The 17173-nt window shown below is 35.3% G+C and overlaps 1 protein-coding gene across 1 annotated transcript in view; it reads left to right on the forward strand.

The window, feature by feature from the left end:
* Positions 1-732: 732 nt before the first annotated feature.
* Positions 733-17173, forward strand: part of LOC112802712 (uncharacterized) — a 30234-nt gene continuing 13793 nt past the window's right edge. The window contains exons 1-12 of the mRNA XM_025846047.3: positions 733-1032; positions 5024-5085; positions 5375-5467; positions 5683-5854; positions 6248-6363; positions 7779-7865; positions 7962-8078; positions 8168-8231; positions 8314-8456; positions 9449-9496; positions 9601-9669; positions 10906-10981. Of these exons, the coding sequence (XP_025701832.1) occupies positions 909-1032; positions 5024-5085; positions 5375-5467; positions 5683-5854; positions 6248-6363; positions 7779-7865; positions 7962-8078; positions 8168-8231; positions 8314-8456; positions 9449-9496; positions 9601-9669; positions 10906-10981 (1171 nt within the window). The 5' untranslated portion in view covers positions 733-908. The remainder of the gene's footprint in view (positions 1033-5023; positions 5086-5374; positions 5468-5682; positions 5855-6247; positions 6364-7778; positions 7866-7961; positions 8079-8167; positions 8232-8313; positions 8457-9448; positions 9497-9600; positions 9670-10905; positions 10982-17173) is intronic.

Consider the following 17173-nt stretch of genomic DNA (forward strand, 5'->3'; position numbering starts at 1 on the left):
TATAATCAAAATATCTTTTTTTTTCGTATACGCCGTTAAACAATTATTTAAAACTCAACTTTCATATAATTAGCTTTTGATGATATTAATAGTTAAAAAAGTTCATTCAATTAGTGTAGTTATTATGAAAAAAATTAAAGCTAATTTCAAAAGGAAAAACACAAATAGATAGATAATATTTTTTGAAGTCTATTTTTAAGAAAGAACTCACATCTTAATAAATTTAAAAATTGATCATTATAATAGACATATACTATGAAATTCTCAAATTAATTATCAAGTATCTAAAGTTGAATAAAAAATTATTTTGGGAACAAATTTAATAATTTAGTGGGACAAATAAATATTATTATTATATACTACTCAATAAAATTTTAAATTGTAGTGGGACACTTGTCTCACACCAATAGGAAGAGATTCGTCCCTGTAAATACATATTAAAAATAAATTAAATTACATATATTTATACATAAATACATGAATGACTGATTTGAGTGGTTGATTTTAATGTATAAATAATATGTTTGTTATGTTTAAAATAAAAACACTTAAAACAATCTACACCTGATTTGTAAATGAATTATAGTTCAAATGATAAAATTTTCCCATATTCATCTAAGAAGTTTCCCATATTCATCTAAGAGGTTGCGAGTTCGAATCTTCCTACCGATGGTTAAAAAAAAAAAGGAAATCTACACCTATTTTGTGTCTGTCCGGTTGTGGCGTTGTCCCATGCTTATAAACAAATAAAGGCTTAAACCTCCATTCACCATTTGAACGCCGCACTCAAGACTACCTTCTAACTTGGAAGTTCTACCTCTTACTCCTCTCGAACAAGAGTGACAAAAAGCAAGAAAAAAAATAGGTTACGCAGCAGTGAAAGAAGGAACTCTCTTTCTGTTTGGTGAATGGCTAACGTTGTGGATCACGATCAGCAATGGCTGCTCAACTGCTTGTCCGCCACACTCGACCCAAACCACGAGGTCCGCACTTTTGCCGAAGCTTCCCTCAATCAAGCCTCTCTCCAACCAGGTTTTCCTCTCTTTCCTCTGCGTATTCAACTTGTTCATCTGAAAATCTATCTTTAAAGGTGCGTAAATTGCGTTCAACTCTGTTGCATACTGCACATTGCCAGAAATATTTCACCTCTTTCCTGCTCCCAAAACCAACAAACCTAGTCAATAGAAATAAACACACTTACACACCCTAGACTTGCCGAAGACACCATACTGACCATAGAACAATGCAGGGGCGAATGTAAGACTGTTTCTGAGCTTTCCCCACACATCACACCCATGTCATTGGACATAGCTTTATGTGGTTATTGAACCTGCTAGTTATCATTAGCGTTAATTCTTTTAAGCACAAGTATCTAAGTAAAGGATTTGACTTTAGAGGGAGCTTCCAACTTCTGGATGGGTTTATCCAGGTAGAAAGAGGTTGTATATAAGGAATGAGTTAGAATCTGGAAATAAAGTCTACAACTAAACATGCCAATATCTCAACTCTGAAGTGACTATAAACTTTTATTAGGGGTAGAAGACAGAGGATATTCATAATTAAGCAGACCTGAAGGAGTGACTAACTCAGAGGATCGTGAGTTTATTGTTTGAATTTACCAAAGCTTCTACTCACTATGTTCAAAAGTTTTGGACATATGTAGAAGAAGCAAAGATTGTGTGGCTGTTCACAGTTTTTGCAGTGTTATGGTGTATTTGGTTGGAAATACTATGTTTAGGGTTTTTGGTTTATTATTATTATTATGATGATGACGATGCTTGCTTTTTTTTGGTGCTCAGCACATGGTCTGTTAGTTAATGGTGATCTGAGTGTTGAGTACAAGTGGGGTTGGCAAAATGCCTCTAGTCATGGCTCTAGTACTGGAATCATCAGGCATGTTAACAACAATAAGATTTATATTAGTGAAAGAGTGAAAAAATTTGAGAGAGAAGCAAACATGATCTATTTCACTTGTGTTCACTACCCAGGCACCAGAACTTTTTCTTGTTAATTGAGAGGGATACAGCAAGGAGAGAACCTTGTGTGGTTTTTAGATTTTTGAGCTTGATGGAGTGGAGATCTGATTGATTGTTGGATTGGTTGGGTGGACTGTTGTAGGAGTGACATCAGTGCATTCCTTTAGTCATTGGTTAGGCTACAATATAGACTCTCACTGTCTTTAACACTAGCATTGGGTGAGTCGCTGGATTCATCATTCTCGTTAGTGAACATTGTTGATAGTCCTAGTCTCTGTCTTTTGCACGTGGAGGAAGGCCATGTTTCTTGTAACATGTGTCTACTATGTGCCCCGTTCTTCTACAATAGGAACAATGTTTGGTGCTATGGTCTCGAACTTGGCCTCTACCTCTACCTACCATGTCCCATCTTCCCCTGCTTCTGCTCCTAATGCTATTTGTTCCTTGAGTTGCGACATATAAAATCTTGGAGTCTATCAGTTAATGGATTGATTTGGTGTTCTTGCTGGGTGAGCATAGCAAATATTGTATCAATTTCAGGGAGGGGTTTTAGTCACCAAATTGATCATTGAGGCCTTGAAGGAATCTTGTTGTATAGTCTTCATTTCTATAGGTTCTCATCAATCCTAATCCACAATTGCATATGTTGGAGCAACTAGTTCACGGGGCAATTGGTCTGAAATTATGAATTTCTTCCCAAAGTCCCTTCACCTTTGTGAAATAGAATGTTATACTGAGGTCACCTTGTCTTGCATTGTACAACTTTTCATACAATTCTGAAACATGATAATGATCTCCCTGATAATAGTATAATACCTCCTCAAATCACTCCATAAATTTGATGCATCATTCCTTGAAATTATCCTTTGTGATGTCTTAAGAAAGGGACAAGTTAATCCATAACATATATTTTGCAGCGATCCCAGGCATTAAACTGTGGGTCGGATATGTCAGGTTTGGGGAGGGAGCCATCAATGAAAGGAATATTGTTTTTAGAGTTCAAGACTAACCAAATTGAATCAGGCCAGGTGGTATAATTATGAGAATTGAAACAAAACAATATCAGAGGATTACCGGGACTTTTGACTAAATGTAGAAAATAGGAACTATTTGGTTCAGAAGTGGGATGCACTGTGAATTGATTCCGTTGAGTTTGGAGATGAGGAAATTGAAGAAGCAATTGAGAGTGTTGAGATCCACATTTTGAGTACCGATGTTACCAAAATCAGTTTGCTGCACATCCATTGAAGATCAGAATAGAGCACAAACCTCAATTGAAATAGGAATCAAGAATCATGAGCTAAATCTTGAAAGGTTGGATCAATGAATCTTAGGATAGAGTAGATTAAGAACTTCTTTAGAACTCGCTGATTGGAACTGTTACCCGAACCAGATTTGAAATTCTGTAGGATAAAGTAGTTCTCATCAGACTCTTTTGTGTGAGTTTAAGAGAAGGGGAAGAAGCAAGAGATGAGGGGAAGGGACGCCATTGCAATTGGTCATGAATCAAACCTAGGGATGATACCATGTGAAGAGTGGAAGAGAGGAGATATGAGGTGAGAGGAAAAGGGAGAGAGCTTGCAGCTAATGGAGAAGGAGAAAGAAGTGAATTGGTGTAAATGGCAAGAAAACTGAATCTATTAGCAAACCTGCTATTTATGGCAAACTATTACAAAATATCTTAACCAACTAACGATCATCTAAAAATATCTTAACCACTAACTGTCCACCATCTATACATAAACTAACCACTAACTATCTATTTACTTTACACCTCAATTTAGAAGGAAGTAGACTAGAAGATTCAGGTAAGAGTTTGTATTTGGTGGAGACTTTTTGTTGCGAGAGCATCTTCCACCGACAGAAAATGAGTTGGATGCACAGCTGTTTGGTAAACAAGGTTGTAGAGCCTGTTGCTCTTGATGGTGGCGTGTTCTTGATGGCACCGGAGGAGGAAGTTTCGGTCGTGTAGCTTCAAGGACAGTGTAGGTAGCATTCTCGGTGGCGCTTCAGAGATAGGAAGTGGCAGAGCTGATTGCTCCGAGTAGGAATGGATCAGAGTTTCCATTGAAGTTATGCAATGAAAGCCCTTGATACCATAACAGAAGCTGGAATGAAGAGAGAATAGAGAGAAAGGGGAGAGAAGATATTTTCTGAATTTGTTGCTTTGAGTTACTAAATTTCGGTTAGCTTATATAGTATTGTAGAGGAGGGTTGTTGAACAAGCTCATCAAGGGTATATTAGGTATTTAACCTGTAAGTTAGATATCCTAATCTACCTAGGAGTTCTGGCGGGTAGAGTCAGTTTCTTAAGTCCTGCCTCTTCTAATGTAATTCAAGAGTTTTGTAGCTTAATCTATTATGTGAGGATGTCTAACCTTGTTGTGCACATTGTCTTATCTTTCAATAAATTTCTTTTCTATTAAAAGAACATGATGCTGGGGATAGATATTAGTAAGGTTTCTGTCTTAATAAGTGGGAATGGATAATAAATTTGGGCTAATACTCTTTTATACATTGAGGACCTGTGGTCCACTGTGCTGTTTGTACCTTGATCATAATATTTCTTCTTTCATTAAAAGAGGTTGTGAAAATAATTTACGGTGTCTAGAACAATTTCTTTCTTTATTGAATTACTGTGTTATCTCTTAATTGGGTTGGAAGAATATGGATATATAATTAGGATATGGATCAAATGTAAAATGAGGGAGCTTTATAAATGAGGAATCGTTTATTTTCTGCTCAAAGTAATTTATTCTCTTTTAACTGCTAGTGATGTTTTTCTTATAATTCATATAACTTTTGGCATGTCTTTCTAGTTCTTCATGGACTGATAGTGATTGGAGCAATGCCTGTGGTCATACTAACTTTCATGCTAAGTGCACATAATTTTCTCATTAGTTTTAGGGCAATGAGAATTGGTTCAGTTCTTCTTATATTTCAACTTCTAGCTTGGATATTACTGTATTTTAATGGTAAATTGCTATGTTGTCTCAATATGGTGTGTGTTGCATTAATTGAAATTGTCAATCTGAATGGCCGTGTAGGATTTGGCAGTGCATTAACAAAAGTTGCTGCAAATAAGGAATTTGCCATGGGATTGCGTCAGATATCCTTCTTAGTTATCCCGTAATTTTTATTTTCAATTTTCATTTGGAGTTGAAATATTTTCCTGAATCTTTTCTTGTTTTGTGATAAGTTTTTATATCAACTGCTGAAAGTAACATTCATTATGCTACTTTTCATCATTGGTGGCTGTTTTCCTTGTTTTGAAAATTTGAATCTTTCCAATGATTTAAGTAATCAGGACATTCTTTCCTCATGTCAGTTAAATAGTCAACTGTTTCAAAAGAAACGAAAACAATCTTATGAAATTTGATTACTTAACATTCCTATACTTAGCTGCAGTTCTTCTTAAGCAGTTTGTTAAAAAGCATTGGTATGAGGGTGAGGACGCTTTTGAACCTCCTGTTGTTCCTGACGATGAGAAGGTAAATATATTCTCATTTCCAAAATTATTAAGCTTACTATAAATGGTTGTATGTACTGATATTGTTTCCACTTAGTCGAAAAGACTTGGTTGTTGTTTTCTAAAGATTTTTTGGAATTAAGATTTAGGGTTTATTCATCTGTTGAAGGCCATTTAATGAAATTTTCTACAACTATGCTTGCTTCTCATGCTAGCTACATCATGTTTCATCATCAGGAAATTGTACGCAGAATACTTCTGTTAGCATTGGATGACGGTCATAGGAAAATCTGCACAGCTATTGGTATGGCTGTGGCATCCATTGCAGTGTATGACTGGCCGGAATCATGGCCAGACTTGTTACCAGTTCTGTTAAATTTGATTAACAATCAAACCAACTTAAATGGAGGTATGCATTTTTGTATAACTTGGTGATTCTGGCATTTTATGTGTGTGAACAACTTTTGCGTCAGATGAAACGGGATCTATTTTCTTGTAGAGACAACATTAGATTAAAAGATCACTTTTTTGTTTTGCCCTTTGGTTTTCTTAGCATGTTGTTACTAGGCTTGGATCATTGGTCACCCAGTTCATATACCAATGAAATATGGCATGATGCAGCTTACTAGTTGATTTTCTTTCAATTTCACTTTTTTCTTGTACTGTAAATAAATTTATGATACCTGTTTGTTTTTTCTTTTGTTATTTTTGGGGGATTTGTTGTTGATTTTGGTGTTACTATGTTTGTGGAATCACTATGTTAATACACTTGCTTTTATCTCCTCACGTAATTTTACTTTAGTGCATGGAGCTATGAGATGCTTGGCTCTTCTTTGTGCGGACTTGGATGATAAAATGGTTCCAACACTAATACCTGCCATGTTCCCAAGTTTGATGACAGTTGTCTCCTCTCCCCAGGTGATTTTCTTAAGTTGCTCTTTGGTGGATTGTTCATTTCAAAATTGATACATGTGACTAATGTTTTGTGCCACTCTCTTAAGATGATACTGGGTACGATGGAAATTTCAAACTGAAAATAATAGAGGATGTCTTTTTTTTTTCTTTGCATGGTGTATAGTGTTGATCAATGTCTATCCTCAAGAGAGCAAGAATTGAACCTAAGGATTGAAGCCACATATACTTGTTTCACCTTCACAAAATTTATTATTATTTTTCTACCAATTCAATATGATATCAAATGGAACTATCCTCCATGATGTTTACCAACTCATTGCTATTTTCTTTAGGGAAAAAAGGAATTTCTTGTTGAGTATGCTTTGAAAAATTTTCATGCCATCAAAGATCACGAGCTTTACATGAAATAGAGGTCTAATTTCTAATCCTATCCCATAAAACTTGCTTATTTGAAAATCTTTCAGTGAAGGTGGGTGCCCTTCAACCAAATACTCCAACTGCTGACATGGATTCCACTAAATCTTTCCTACACCTACAACTAGTAAACCTAATCAAGTTGAAATTGACATAAGGTTGTAGGGCAGATCAAACACTCACCAAAGATGACGACAAATAAAGTATTACATAAAGAGTCAGCCATAAGCCACTGCAAGGAAAATTTATTCTAAGTTTTCCCTGCACATAACACACAAAAGAAAATAGCTTTTTGTGGCCTTGCAAAATTTCATTGATATTATTTTGTTGTGCATAGTTGTTCGAATAAAGGATCTGGTCGTGACAGATATTGCTTCTAATGGTGTTTTTCATGAGAGGACTAAACATATTGGTGTATATGATCTATATACTCAAGCTTGATGGGGAGTGTTGAAAGTCAGCATGTAGTTGCTTGTTAGTAGCTTAGCATTTATTAATGTAGTTGGTTGATAGTAGTTTAGCATTTGTGATAGTAGTGATAGATATCTTTATATATACCTCTCTTTGGACGAAATGAAAATGCAATGAGTTCTTTCTTCTATTTTCTCTACATTAACAATAACTTCTAATCTAGGAAAAGAGGGGAGCATATTGGAATGAAATTGACAGGTCTGGTTATAGATAATGGTCCTTTCTGCCTACTGGCATCTTGCACTATTGCATATTAGCTTTGTCAGCTGTAAAAAAATTCATTTTTATTTTATTAGTGCGATTTCCTTTTTTTTTTTATCAAAGATAGGAAGACTTGAACCCGCGACCTCTTAAGTGAGTATGGGGAGACTATGCCGTTTGAGTTGAAATATTTTTACTAATCTAATCTTGTTGATAATTCATTTTCATACTTACCCATGATCAATGAATTCTTGACAAAATAAAATAATATAGAATGGAAATGAGCATTTTTCTGTAAGCTGAGCATATTGTATATCTGATTTTGCATTTAGATATATGACATGTACATAAGAAGCAAGGCTCTTTCAATTGTGTATTCTTGCACCTCCGTGTTGGGGACAATGGCTGGTGTATATAAGGTATTTCTTTCAGCTAAGTGACTGAATGATTCTTGTGCATTGTTGGATTAGTGTATTTTTCTTTTAATTATTAATATATCAACATGTTCTGCTCAGACAGAAACAAGTTCTCTGATTCTTCCTATGATTAAACCATGGATGCAACAATTCTCTTCTATTCTAGAAATTCCAGTCCAACCTGAAAATCCAGATGATTGGAGTGTCAGAATGGAGGTTTGTCTGGTTCTTTCAAAAGTCCTGTTCGTAATTTTTCTTTTTAGTTTTGTAATTAATAATGTGATAATGAATTTCCCTTGTTCAAGGTTGTGAAATGCTTGAATCAGTTTGTCCAATATTTTTCGAGCCTAATCAAAAGCGAATTTGAGGGTATGTTCTTCTGCTTATTAGTATGCCGAGCCTTTTATTGGTGGTCCTGTAATATTTGTTCTACATCATGCTGGTCTTGTAGTTGTACTGGGACCGTTGTGGAATACATTTATCTCCACTTTGAGAGTATATGAGCAGGCATCGATTGAAGGAGCAGAAGATTCATATGACGGAAGATATGATTCTGACGGCTCAGAGAAAAGCCTTGATTCTTTTGTTATCCAGGTGATGATAAAACAGATAGTTGTTATGTTTATTGTATGATTTTATGATATCAGAATGGACATTCCACTATTGGAGATATTTTTCATGTCAGTCAACTAACTAATTGATTTCCCCTATTATAGGTGGTTTCTTCAATTTCCTTTCCAGTTACTTTATTTTTACGTGTGTCTCTTATTATTGAGTAAATGGGGAACTAGAATCCTATTAAAGATATCCTTGGTTAATCAATCCAAATTTCAGATATCTATTGTTCAGCACCATTTTTGAATTTCTTAATGGCGAAACAATGTGTTTGGATATTTTCTAAAGAGAATATCAAAATTCAAGTGATTTTATCGAGGGGTTTTGGCTATTAAAAATGAGGAATTTTAATTCCCCCAAAAGAGGATTTTCTCTCTCTACCTCACTTCAAAATGCATTTATATGCATTAATTAACACTTAAACTGATAAATGATAAAATCAACTATATATTTTATTAATGAAGATAATCTAACTATCTTTTCCAAAACAAAGCATTTTAAAAATACAACTAATATAATTACTTCAACCAAACAAAAAATTTTAAAATTGAAGGGAGTTTAATTACAGAATTTAAATTCCTTTATATTTGAAATACAATGAAATTTAAGAATATTCTATCCAAACACACCCTAAATTTAATTATCAAAGTCAGTCAAAACAGATTCTGCAGAAGATATTGAAGTTCCTGAAATGACAATGATATTGTTCTGTGTTATCAAATGTAGTGGTTTGATCAACTTATTAGCAGAGAGGGCCGCCTATAGTTTTTGATTTTTATCTTTCCTTAGTTCTTGTAAATGTTTTGCTGAATAATTGGAAAGGATTAAATGTTGTAGTGCTTGGATGTCAAGTAATCAACTGGTTGATTTGAACTGGTTCAGTCAGGTCTACATAGTTTTATATGCTTTTGTTTCCTTGATTTCTCATCATAACTTCTTAACTATATTTTTGGTTCTTAACTTTTATACAGCTGTTTGAACTTCTATTGACCATTGTGGGTAATTCAAGACTAAGCCAGGTTTGGTTTGCAACATTATAAAATGTTATTTTCTGATAATTTTCTCTATTGTGAAGGGTTTTATTTAGTTTTGTTTTTGTTAAATGTGTTTTTCTTTTCTGTAGCTGGTTCTAGCGAATGCCAGAGAATTGGTCTTCCACACTATTGCTTTTCTTCAGATGACTGAACAACAGGTATTACATTTTGAGTCTTTGCATTACTCCTAGTTCATATGCTTTTCTTCCGCTATCTTGCTGGTTGATCCCATGCAATGCCAATGACTTTTTAGTACCTATTTCACTGTAGAAGGATGGATGGAAGTCTAATATTTGTGTCTTTTTTTACCACATGTGCAAGTTGCAACTACATACATCTTATGGTTTGCATATTTATGCATTTTTGTGTCATATATATGAAAGGGAAAGATCGATGAGAATCTTCTAGTTAGTTTTATCATGCTCAGTGTGTGTTGCGCACCAAGGGGTTTTGGATTTATATGTTGGAACTGATGAACTGTTGAGTGTTAGAGAAGGGGAGAAAAGACATAAGAATTCTGTGTGTTGAGTTACACAGGGGAGCAAAGTTTATATAGCTTGAAAAAGGGGTTCTGTACGTAATTACAGGATATACATAATTAACTACCGTGAGATTGGATTAGAAGTGATGTGCAAAGCCCCCTGGTTGTCACATGTAAGTGTCATTGGTTTGATTGTCCAAAATTGGATTTCTGCAAGTTGTTTCAGCCACAAAAGCTCACAGGAGGTTAATGCCATGGGCCAATATTCTGCTTCAGCACTAGATCTTGCAACCACAATATTCTGGTATATGAAAAATGGGTCGCTCGGTGCATGAGGTCCTATGGTTATGAACTCTAGTCTCTAAAGAATGATAAGATATATGCATCCTTACTTGCCACTAAATCACCGGTGGAGTGTTTCCTCAATTAGGAAGAGTGTTCATTTTGCTACAAAGCAGGACCTATATTTGCACACTACAACAACAAAGTTTTATCCCACTAGATGGGGTTAGCTATATGGATTCAGCGACACCAGAGTGGTCTGTTATAAAGCATATGTGTCTAGCCCATTTATACTTGAGTTTCTTTTAATGATTCCTTGGATCTCTCTACCTCTAGCTACAAGGCTATCGAACAAGCCTCATATTTCCTCCTAAAACTTGACTGAGTTATCAATAAATTTCTCTCAACTGATATTGATTGAATGAAATAATAAGAATACACTGGAGCAATTATGGATTGTTGGTTTGAGATAGGACATATATTTGGTTTAATTCCTTGACAGATTAAAAATTATGGGTGTATAGTGGCACCATTGGTTCAACCTCTGTCTTTTCCAAGTTTTCTGGATTTGCATCTTGACTAATAAAAATTAAAAATAATTACACTTAGGATTTGTTCTATCACTTTCTAGGTTCATACGTGGACAACAGATGCCAACCAGTTCATTGCTGATGAAGAGGATGCTACTTACAGCTGTCGCATCTCTGGTCAGGAACTCCTTAAAACTTTGTTATTTTATGTTCTTTGAATCTGGTCTTATATTTCAATGATTGACCCCATATGTTTGATCAGTTATGTTCATCATACTTAGTGATTGATGCATAGGAACCCCGGGGTGGGGAGAATTTTATGTAAGTCCCAATAGTTATTAAATGAGGGAAATAGAAAGGTGTGCGAGCTCTTAATGTGCCTAACAAACTGATGAGATGGAAGAGAGGGAATAGAGAGTGGCAATCCTGTGTGATTTTGTAAGGAGATATTATTTTCAAGGGAGTAGGATGGAGGGGGATATACAAGAATTTCGAATTGGAACTTGTTAGGACCAATAATTAGTTAGGAGTTATTGACTCAAAATAAACAGAAAAAATGATTCGTAGGAGACCAGGAGTGGCTGATAATTTGTGACATATTACTTAGCGATTGTTGGAGCTCTTGCACTTCCACAAATTAGTGTTATTCCACATGGGTTTGGGGTTACCATTGATCCTACAGCAACATTAAAATTACTTTCATTTCCTGGTACCAGTTCTAACAACTAACAAGGCTTAGGAGAAAATCAAGCCTCTTTTTGTCTGTTTTTAAATTCCTCCTTGTATTCACTGATATTTCTTAATACGGTTCTACATTCAGAAATACAAGCTCGTTCTCCTTCATATTTTCTATGTGGATACCAGGATCCTATCAATATGATTAGAGAGTATTCAATAGCTTATTCGTCAACTCATTTCTGGATTATTTCCATTAATTGTTTCTATTATTCTGAATCTGATTCACATTTTATCCAATAAAGAATTGAGTGAACAGTAATTTCTTTACATTCTCTCCTTTTTTTTCAAAATCACCGAGCCACTCTTCTTAGTGGAGTGCCTGAACTTCTCTCTTACCACTATGGACAGAGCAACCATAGGCTGACCTCTGGAGGGTGAGATTGCATTGGCCGTCAGTCCGGTTGCCTGAGCCACGTCTCCCCAAATTTCGTCACGGGCCTCCACGTGCACTGTCGTCTTCTGGACCTTTTTTGATGGTTTAGATCATTTGAAGTGTCTGAATATTATATATATTCAAATGTATAGGAAATTATCTCTTTATAGAGGAATTACAGAAATAAAAATAACTAGAAAATGAAAAAAAAACTAGCATAAAATAAGGACAGATTTCTAATCATAAAATTCCTAAAAATAAGCTAAACTAAAACTGGGGAAAGGATATTATAATTAATTCTATTTACAGAAAAGATTCATGAAATAAATTAGGAATCTGATTTTGATTTAATCTAGTTAACACTCCCCCTCAAGCTGGCTTGAAGATATTCTTCATTGACAGCTTGCTTATTATGTTATCAAAGGTCTTCTTAGGTAATCTTTTAGTTAGAACATCTGCCAATTGTTCCGTGATCGGAACATATGGGATACAAACTACTCTCTCAATCTTTTCCTTTATAAAATGCTTGTCAACTTCAACATGTTTAGTTCTATCATACAGAACTAGATTATGGGCAATAGAAATTGCAGATTTGTTATCACAATACAACCTTATTGGTGGAGAAATGGGAACCTTTAGTTCTTGTAGGATTTTCTCTACCCATAGTGCTTCACATATTCCATGAGCCGCTGCTCTAAACTTAGATTCTGCACTACTTCGTGCCACAATACTCTGTTTTTTATTCTTCCAACTAACCAGGTTTCCTCCAACAAAAGTGCAATACCCAGATGTTGACCTTCTATCCATGATATTCCCAGCCCAATTTGCATCTGTATAGGCTTCTACTTGAAGATGTCCATAGTTTTTGTAGAGTAACCCTTTCCCAGGTGACCCCTTCAAGTACCTTAGGATTCTAAAGACAACATCCATGTGAATGCATAAACTGGCTTACCATGGTCACAGTAAAGGTTATATCTGGGCGTGTATGGGATAAATAGATTAGCCTCCCCCCACTAAATGCTGATATCTCTCTTTGTCCATTACATTTTCTGGCTCAGCTGGCTTCAATTTTAAGTTAGGCTCTATAGGTGTTTCAGCAGCTTTACAACCAAGTAACCAAGTAATCTCGTCTCTTTTAAAAGATCTAGGATGTACTTTTGTTGGTTCATAAAAATGCTTTTCTTAGACTTTTCAAATTCAATTCCAAGGAAGTATTTTAATGAGCCAAGTTCTTTGATTTCAAAAGCTTTGGCAAGCTTTTCTTTCAAGTCTTTTAGCTCCAAGCTATCATCACCTGTCAGAATAATGTCATCCACATATACAATTAAGATAGCAGTTTTATTAACTGTTGAATGGTTATAGAAAAGTGTACGATCAACTTGGCTTTCAGTATAACCAAGTCCCTTCACCACCATTCCAAGTCGTTCAAACCAAGCTCTTGGAATTGTTTCAATCCATAGAGAGATTTTTTTAGTTTGCACACTTTATTCCTCTTTAGTTCAGCCTTCAAATCCAGGTGGAAGTTTCATGAACACCTCTTCCTCTAGCTCCTCATTCAGGAAAGCATTTTTTACATCCAATTGATGTAAAGGCCAATTGTAATTCGCAGGAAGAGATAAGAGAATCCGCATAGAGTTGAGTTTAGCAACTGGAGCAAAGGTCTCTCGATAATCTACTCCATAGGTTTGTGTAAATCCCCTAGCTACTAACCTAGCCTTATACCTCTCTACGCTTCCATTAGCATTGCACTTGATGTTGAAAACCCACCTGCAGCCAACCAATTTTGTATTCTGTGACAAATTTACAATCTCCCAAGTTTCATTCTTCTTGAGTGCATGCCACTCTTCCATCACTGCTAATTTCCAATTGGGATCATCTAGTGCTACCTCTATATTCCTAGGCTCAAACAGATTTGTAATTTTAGAAGTAAAAGCTCGATGTTTTTGAGAGAGATTTCGGTAAGAGACAATTGGAAATAGGATGGTTGGTGCTGGTTTTCAGTACCTTTTTGGTGTAGGTTCTGGTTTCTTTCCTAAGGACTATTGGCAAATTATTATTAGAAGTAGCAATATCAGATTTACCTAGAAGATCCTCAGGTACTACAGTTGGGCTGTCTTCTGGGTTTTCAGATTGGGTTGGTACAGAGATGATGGGCTGGTCTCTATTCTTTTTGGGATATTTTCGAACATAACATCAAAGCTCCTTTTCTGATTGTGGTATTTCTTTTTTTGTTTGTGTTCCAACTAATTCTGGTACAATTTTAGAATTGATTTTCATATCTTTTTTGGCAATTTTTTTAAGAATTTGTTTGATCAGTGAAAGTTGTATCCTCAATATGTAAGATAGGAGTGGGTAAAGGTTCATGCAAAAAATTTTCTTCACTTAGACTCTCCCCTGGAAGAAATTTTTTTTGAAAAAATGTTTCATGTTCCAAAAAAGTAACATCCATGATTACATGACATTTTTTTGTGTGTGGATTAAAACATTTATAACCCTTTTGACTTAGGGAATAGCCAATAAAAATGCATTTTTCTGTCCTTGGATCAAGTTTACTTCAGGGTGAAGGTGTATGTAAAAATATAGTACAACCAAATACTTTTAAAGGTAAATCAGAATGCAACCTACATGCTGAAAAATTCTTTTCGAAAGTATTTAACGGTGTGCAGTAATTTAACACACGCATAGGCATTCGATTTATGAGATAGGCTGCTGTTAGGACATCATCTCTCCATAAATACTTTGGAACATTACCCTCAAACATAATGGCACGTGCTACTTCAAGATGTTTATTCTTCCTTGCAGTAATGCCATTTTGTTGGGGTGTATTGGGGCATGTAGATTGATGTTGAATACCTATTTTTTAAAGAAATTCACCAAGATTTTTGTTAAAGAATTTAGTACCATTATCACTTTTTAATATTAAAATTTGTGTCAAATTGAGTTTCTACCATTTTTGAAAAATACTGAAAAATTTTAGAAGCTTCGGATTTTTCATGCATGAGATAGATCCAATATAGTCGTGTGTGGTCATCGATAAAAGTCACAAACCATTTCTTTCCAAATTGAGTTGTTATTTTCGATGGACCCCATACATCACTATGAATCAACGGGAAAGGTTTAAATGCATGATAAGGTTGAGAGTAATAAAGACTCTATGGTTCTTTGCACGAATACAACTTTCACATTAAGTAAGGAAGAATCAATATTCTTAAACAAATTTGGAAACAAATGTTTGAGATATGAAAAATTAGGGTGTCCTAGTCTATTGTGTCAGAGCATTATTTGGTCCTTTATAGGCATAGAACTTATACCACTAAGTCCTTGAGCTACTTTATCTTCTGAAATATCCTCAAAATGATAGAGCCTGTCCATCATCTTAGCATTGCCAATCATCTTTCCTGAGGTCCGGTCTTGAAAAATACCATGAGTGTCAAAGAATGTCACAGTACAATTGGAATCCTTGCATATTTTACTAATAGAGAGAAGATTACAAGAAAGCTTTGGTACATGTAGGACATTTCTTAGGTTAATGTTTATGGACAATTGTACCTTTTCTAGCAATGGATGAAAAACTACCATCAGCAACTCTAATTTTCTCATTTTCAAAAGGAGAATAAGTTTTAAATAAAAGAGAGAGGCTGGTCATATGGTCAGATGCACGTGAATCGACAATCCATGATGCATTCAAGTTTGAAGTACAGTTAAGGGACATAGGAATACTAAAATTACCTGTTTGAGCCAAAGAACCACTAGGAGTACTAGATACAGAACTGAAATTTAACAGCCTTATGAGTTGATCAACCTGTTCCTTACTCAAGGATGATTTTTCAGCCTCATGAGCAGTTGGAGTAGAACGTATTTTGGGACCAAGTTTGCTGCCTTTAACATGTGCTGGTTTTCCATGAATCTTCCGGCAGGTTTCTCGGGTGTGACGAGGTTTATTGCAATGGTCACACCAAAGATTGGAGGGATGCTTCTGATTTAATGAACTTTTAAGTGCAGCAGGTGCCACTAAGAGTGCATTAGACTCCAAAGAAGTCTGTTCAGTCTTGCCTTTTCCCATCATCATAGCTCTACGAGTTTCCTCTCTTCTAACTTCAGCAAAAACTTCTCCAATTGAGGGTAGGATTGCTCTTCCAATAATTCTGCCATGAACTTCATCTAGCTCCACATTGAAGCCTGCAAGAATTGAAATATCCTCCCTTCTTCCACTGTTTGTTGGTGGTATTTGGCATCAGCGGCTGAAATCCACTTGTAGTTATTGAAGTGGTCAAGGTCCTGCCACACCCGCTTCAATGTGGGAAAATATTTGGTGACATTGTCACTCCCTTGTTGAATTTCTCTAGCTTTTAGAGTAAGTTCATAAATCTGGGATTTATTCCCAAAATTAGAGTACATCTCCTTGACATTATCCCACAATTCTTTGGCAGTGGTATAGTACATATAGTTATTACCGATATCCTCCTCCATTGAGTTCACCATCCATGTCATCACCATGGAATTTCCAGTATCCCACACATTATATTGTGTGTCAGTGACGTTAGGCTGGCTTCGCTCACCGGTGAGATATCCAATCTTCCATCCTCCACGAATGTACATCTGAATTGATTGATACCACCTAAGGTAGTTTGACCCATTGAGTCGAAATATGGTGATCTGAACTGAATGGGAGTCACCACTAACTAGTACCTGTTGCTTAGATTTTAAATTTGATGGAGTAGGAGTGGTGTTCTCCTTTTGTTCATGATTAATGACTGAGGAACTGTCAGCCATATCTATAAATCAGAGGCACGGTGCAGAGATTTTGCTCTGATACCAACTTGAAGTGTCTGAATATTATATATATTCAAATGTACAGGAAATCATCTCTTTATAGAGGAATTACAGAAATAGAAATAACTAGAAGATGGGAAAAATACTAGCCTAAAATAAGGAAAGATTTCTAATAATAAAATCTCTAAAAATAAGCTAAACTAAAATTGAAAAGGATATTATAATTAATTCTATTTACAGAAAAGATTCATGAAATAAATTAAAAATTTGATTTTGATTTTGATTTGATCTAGTCAACAAGATCTATCCCACATCCATCAAGGAAAGACAACTCTCCTAGAAAGACCTTTTGAGGAAGATGAAATTAGCTAGTTATTTGGTGTATGGACAAAGACAAGACATTTGGTTCAGATGGTTTAACTGCAACATTTTTTTATGGCTGCTGGGGTATCTTTAAAGATCTTCTCAAGGTGTTTGAAGAACTT

Source organism: Arachis hypogaea, chromosome 5 (genome assembly GCF_003086295.3).
Source record: "Arachis hypogaea cultivar Tifrunner chromosome 5, arahy.Tifrunner.gnm2.J5K5, whole genome shotgun sequence".
Lineage (NCBI taxonomy): Eukaryota > Viridiplantae > Streptophyta > Magnoliopsida > Fabales > Fabaceae > Arachis > Arachis hypogaea.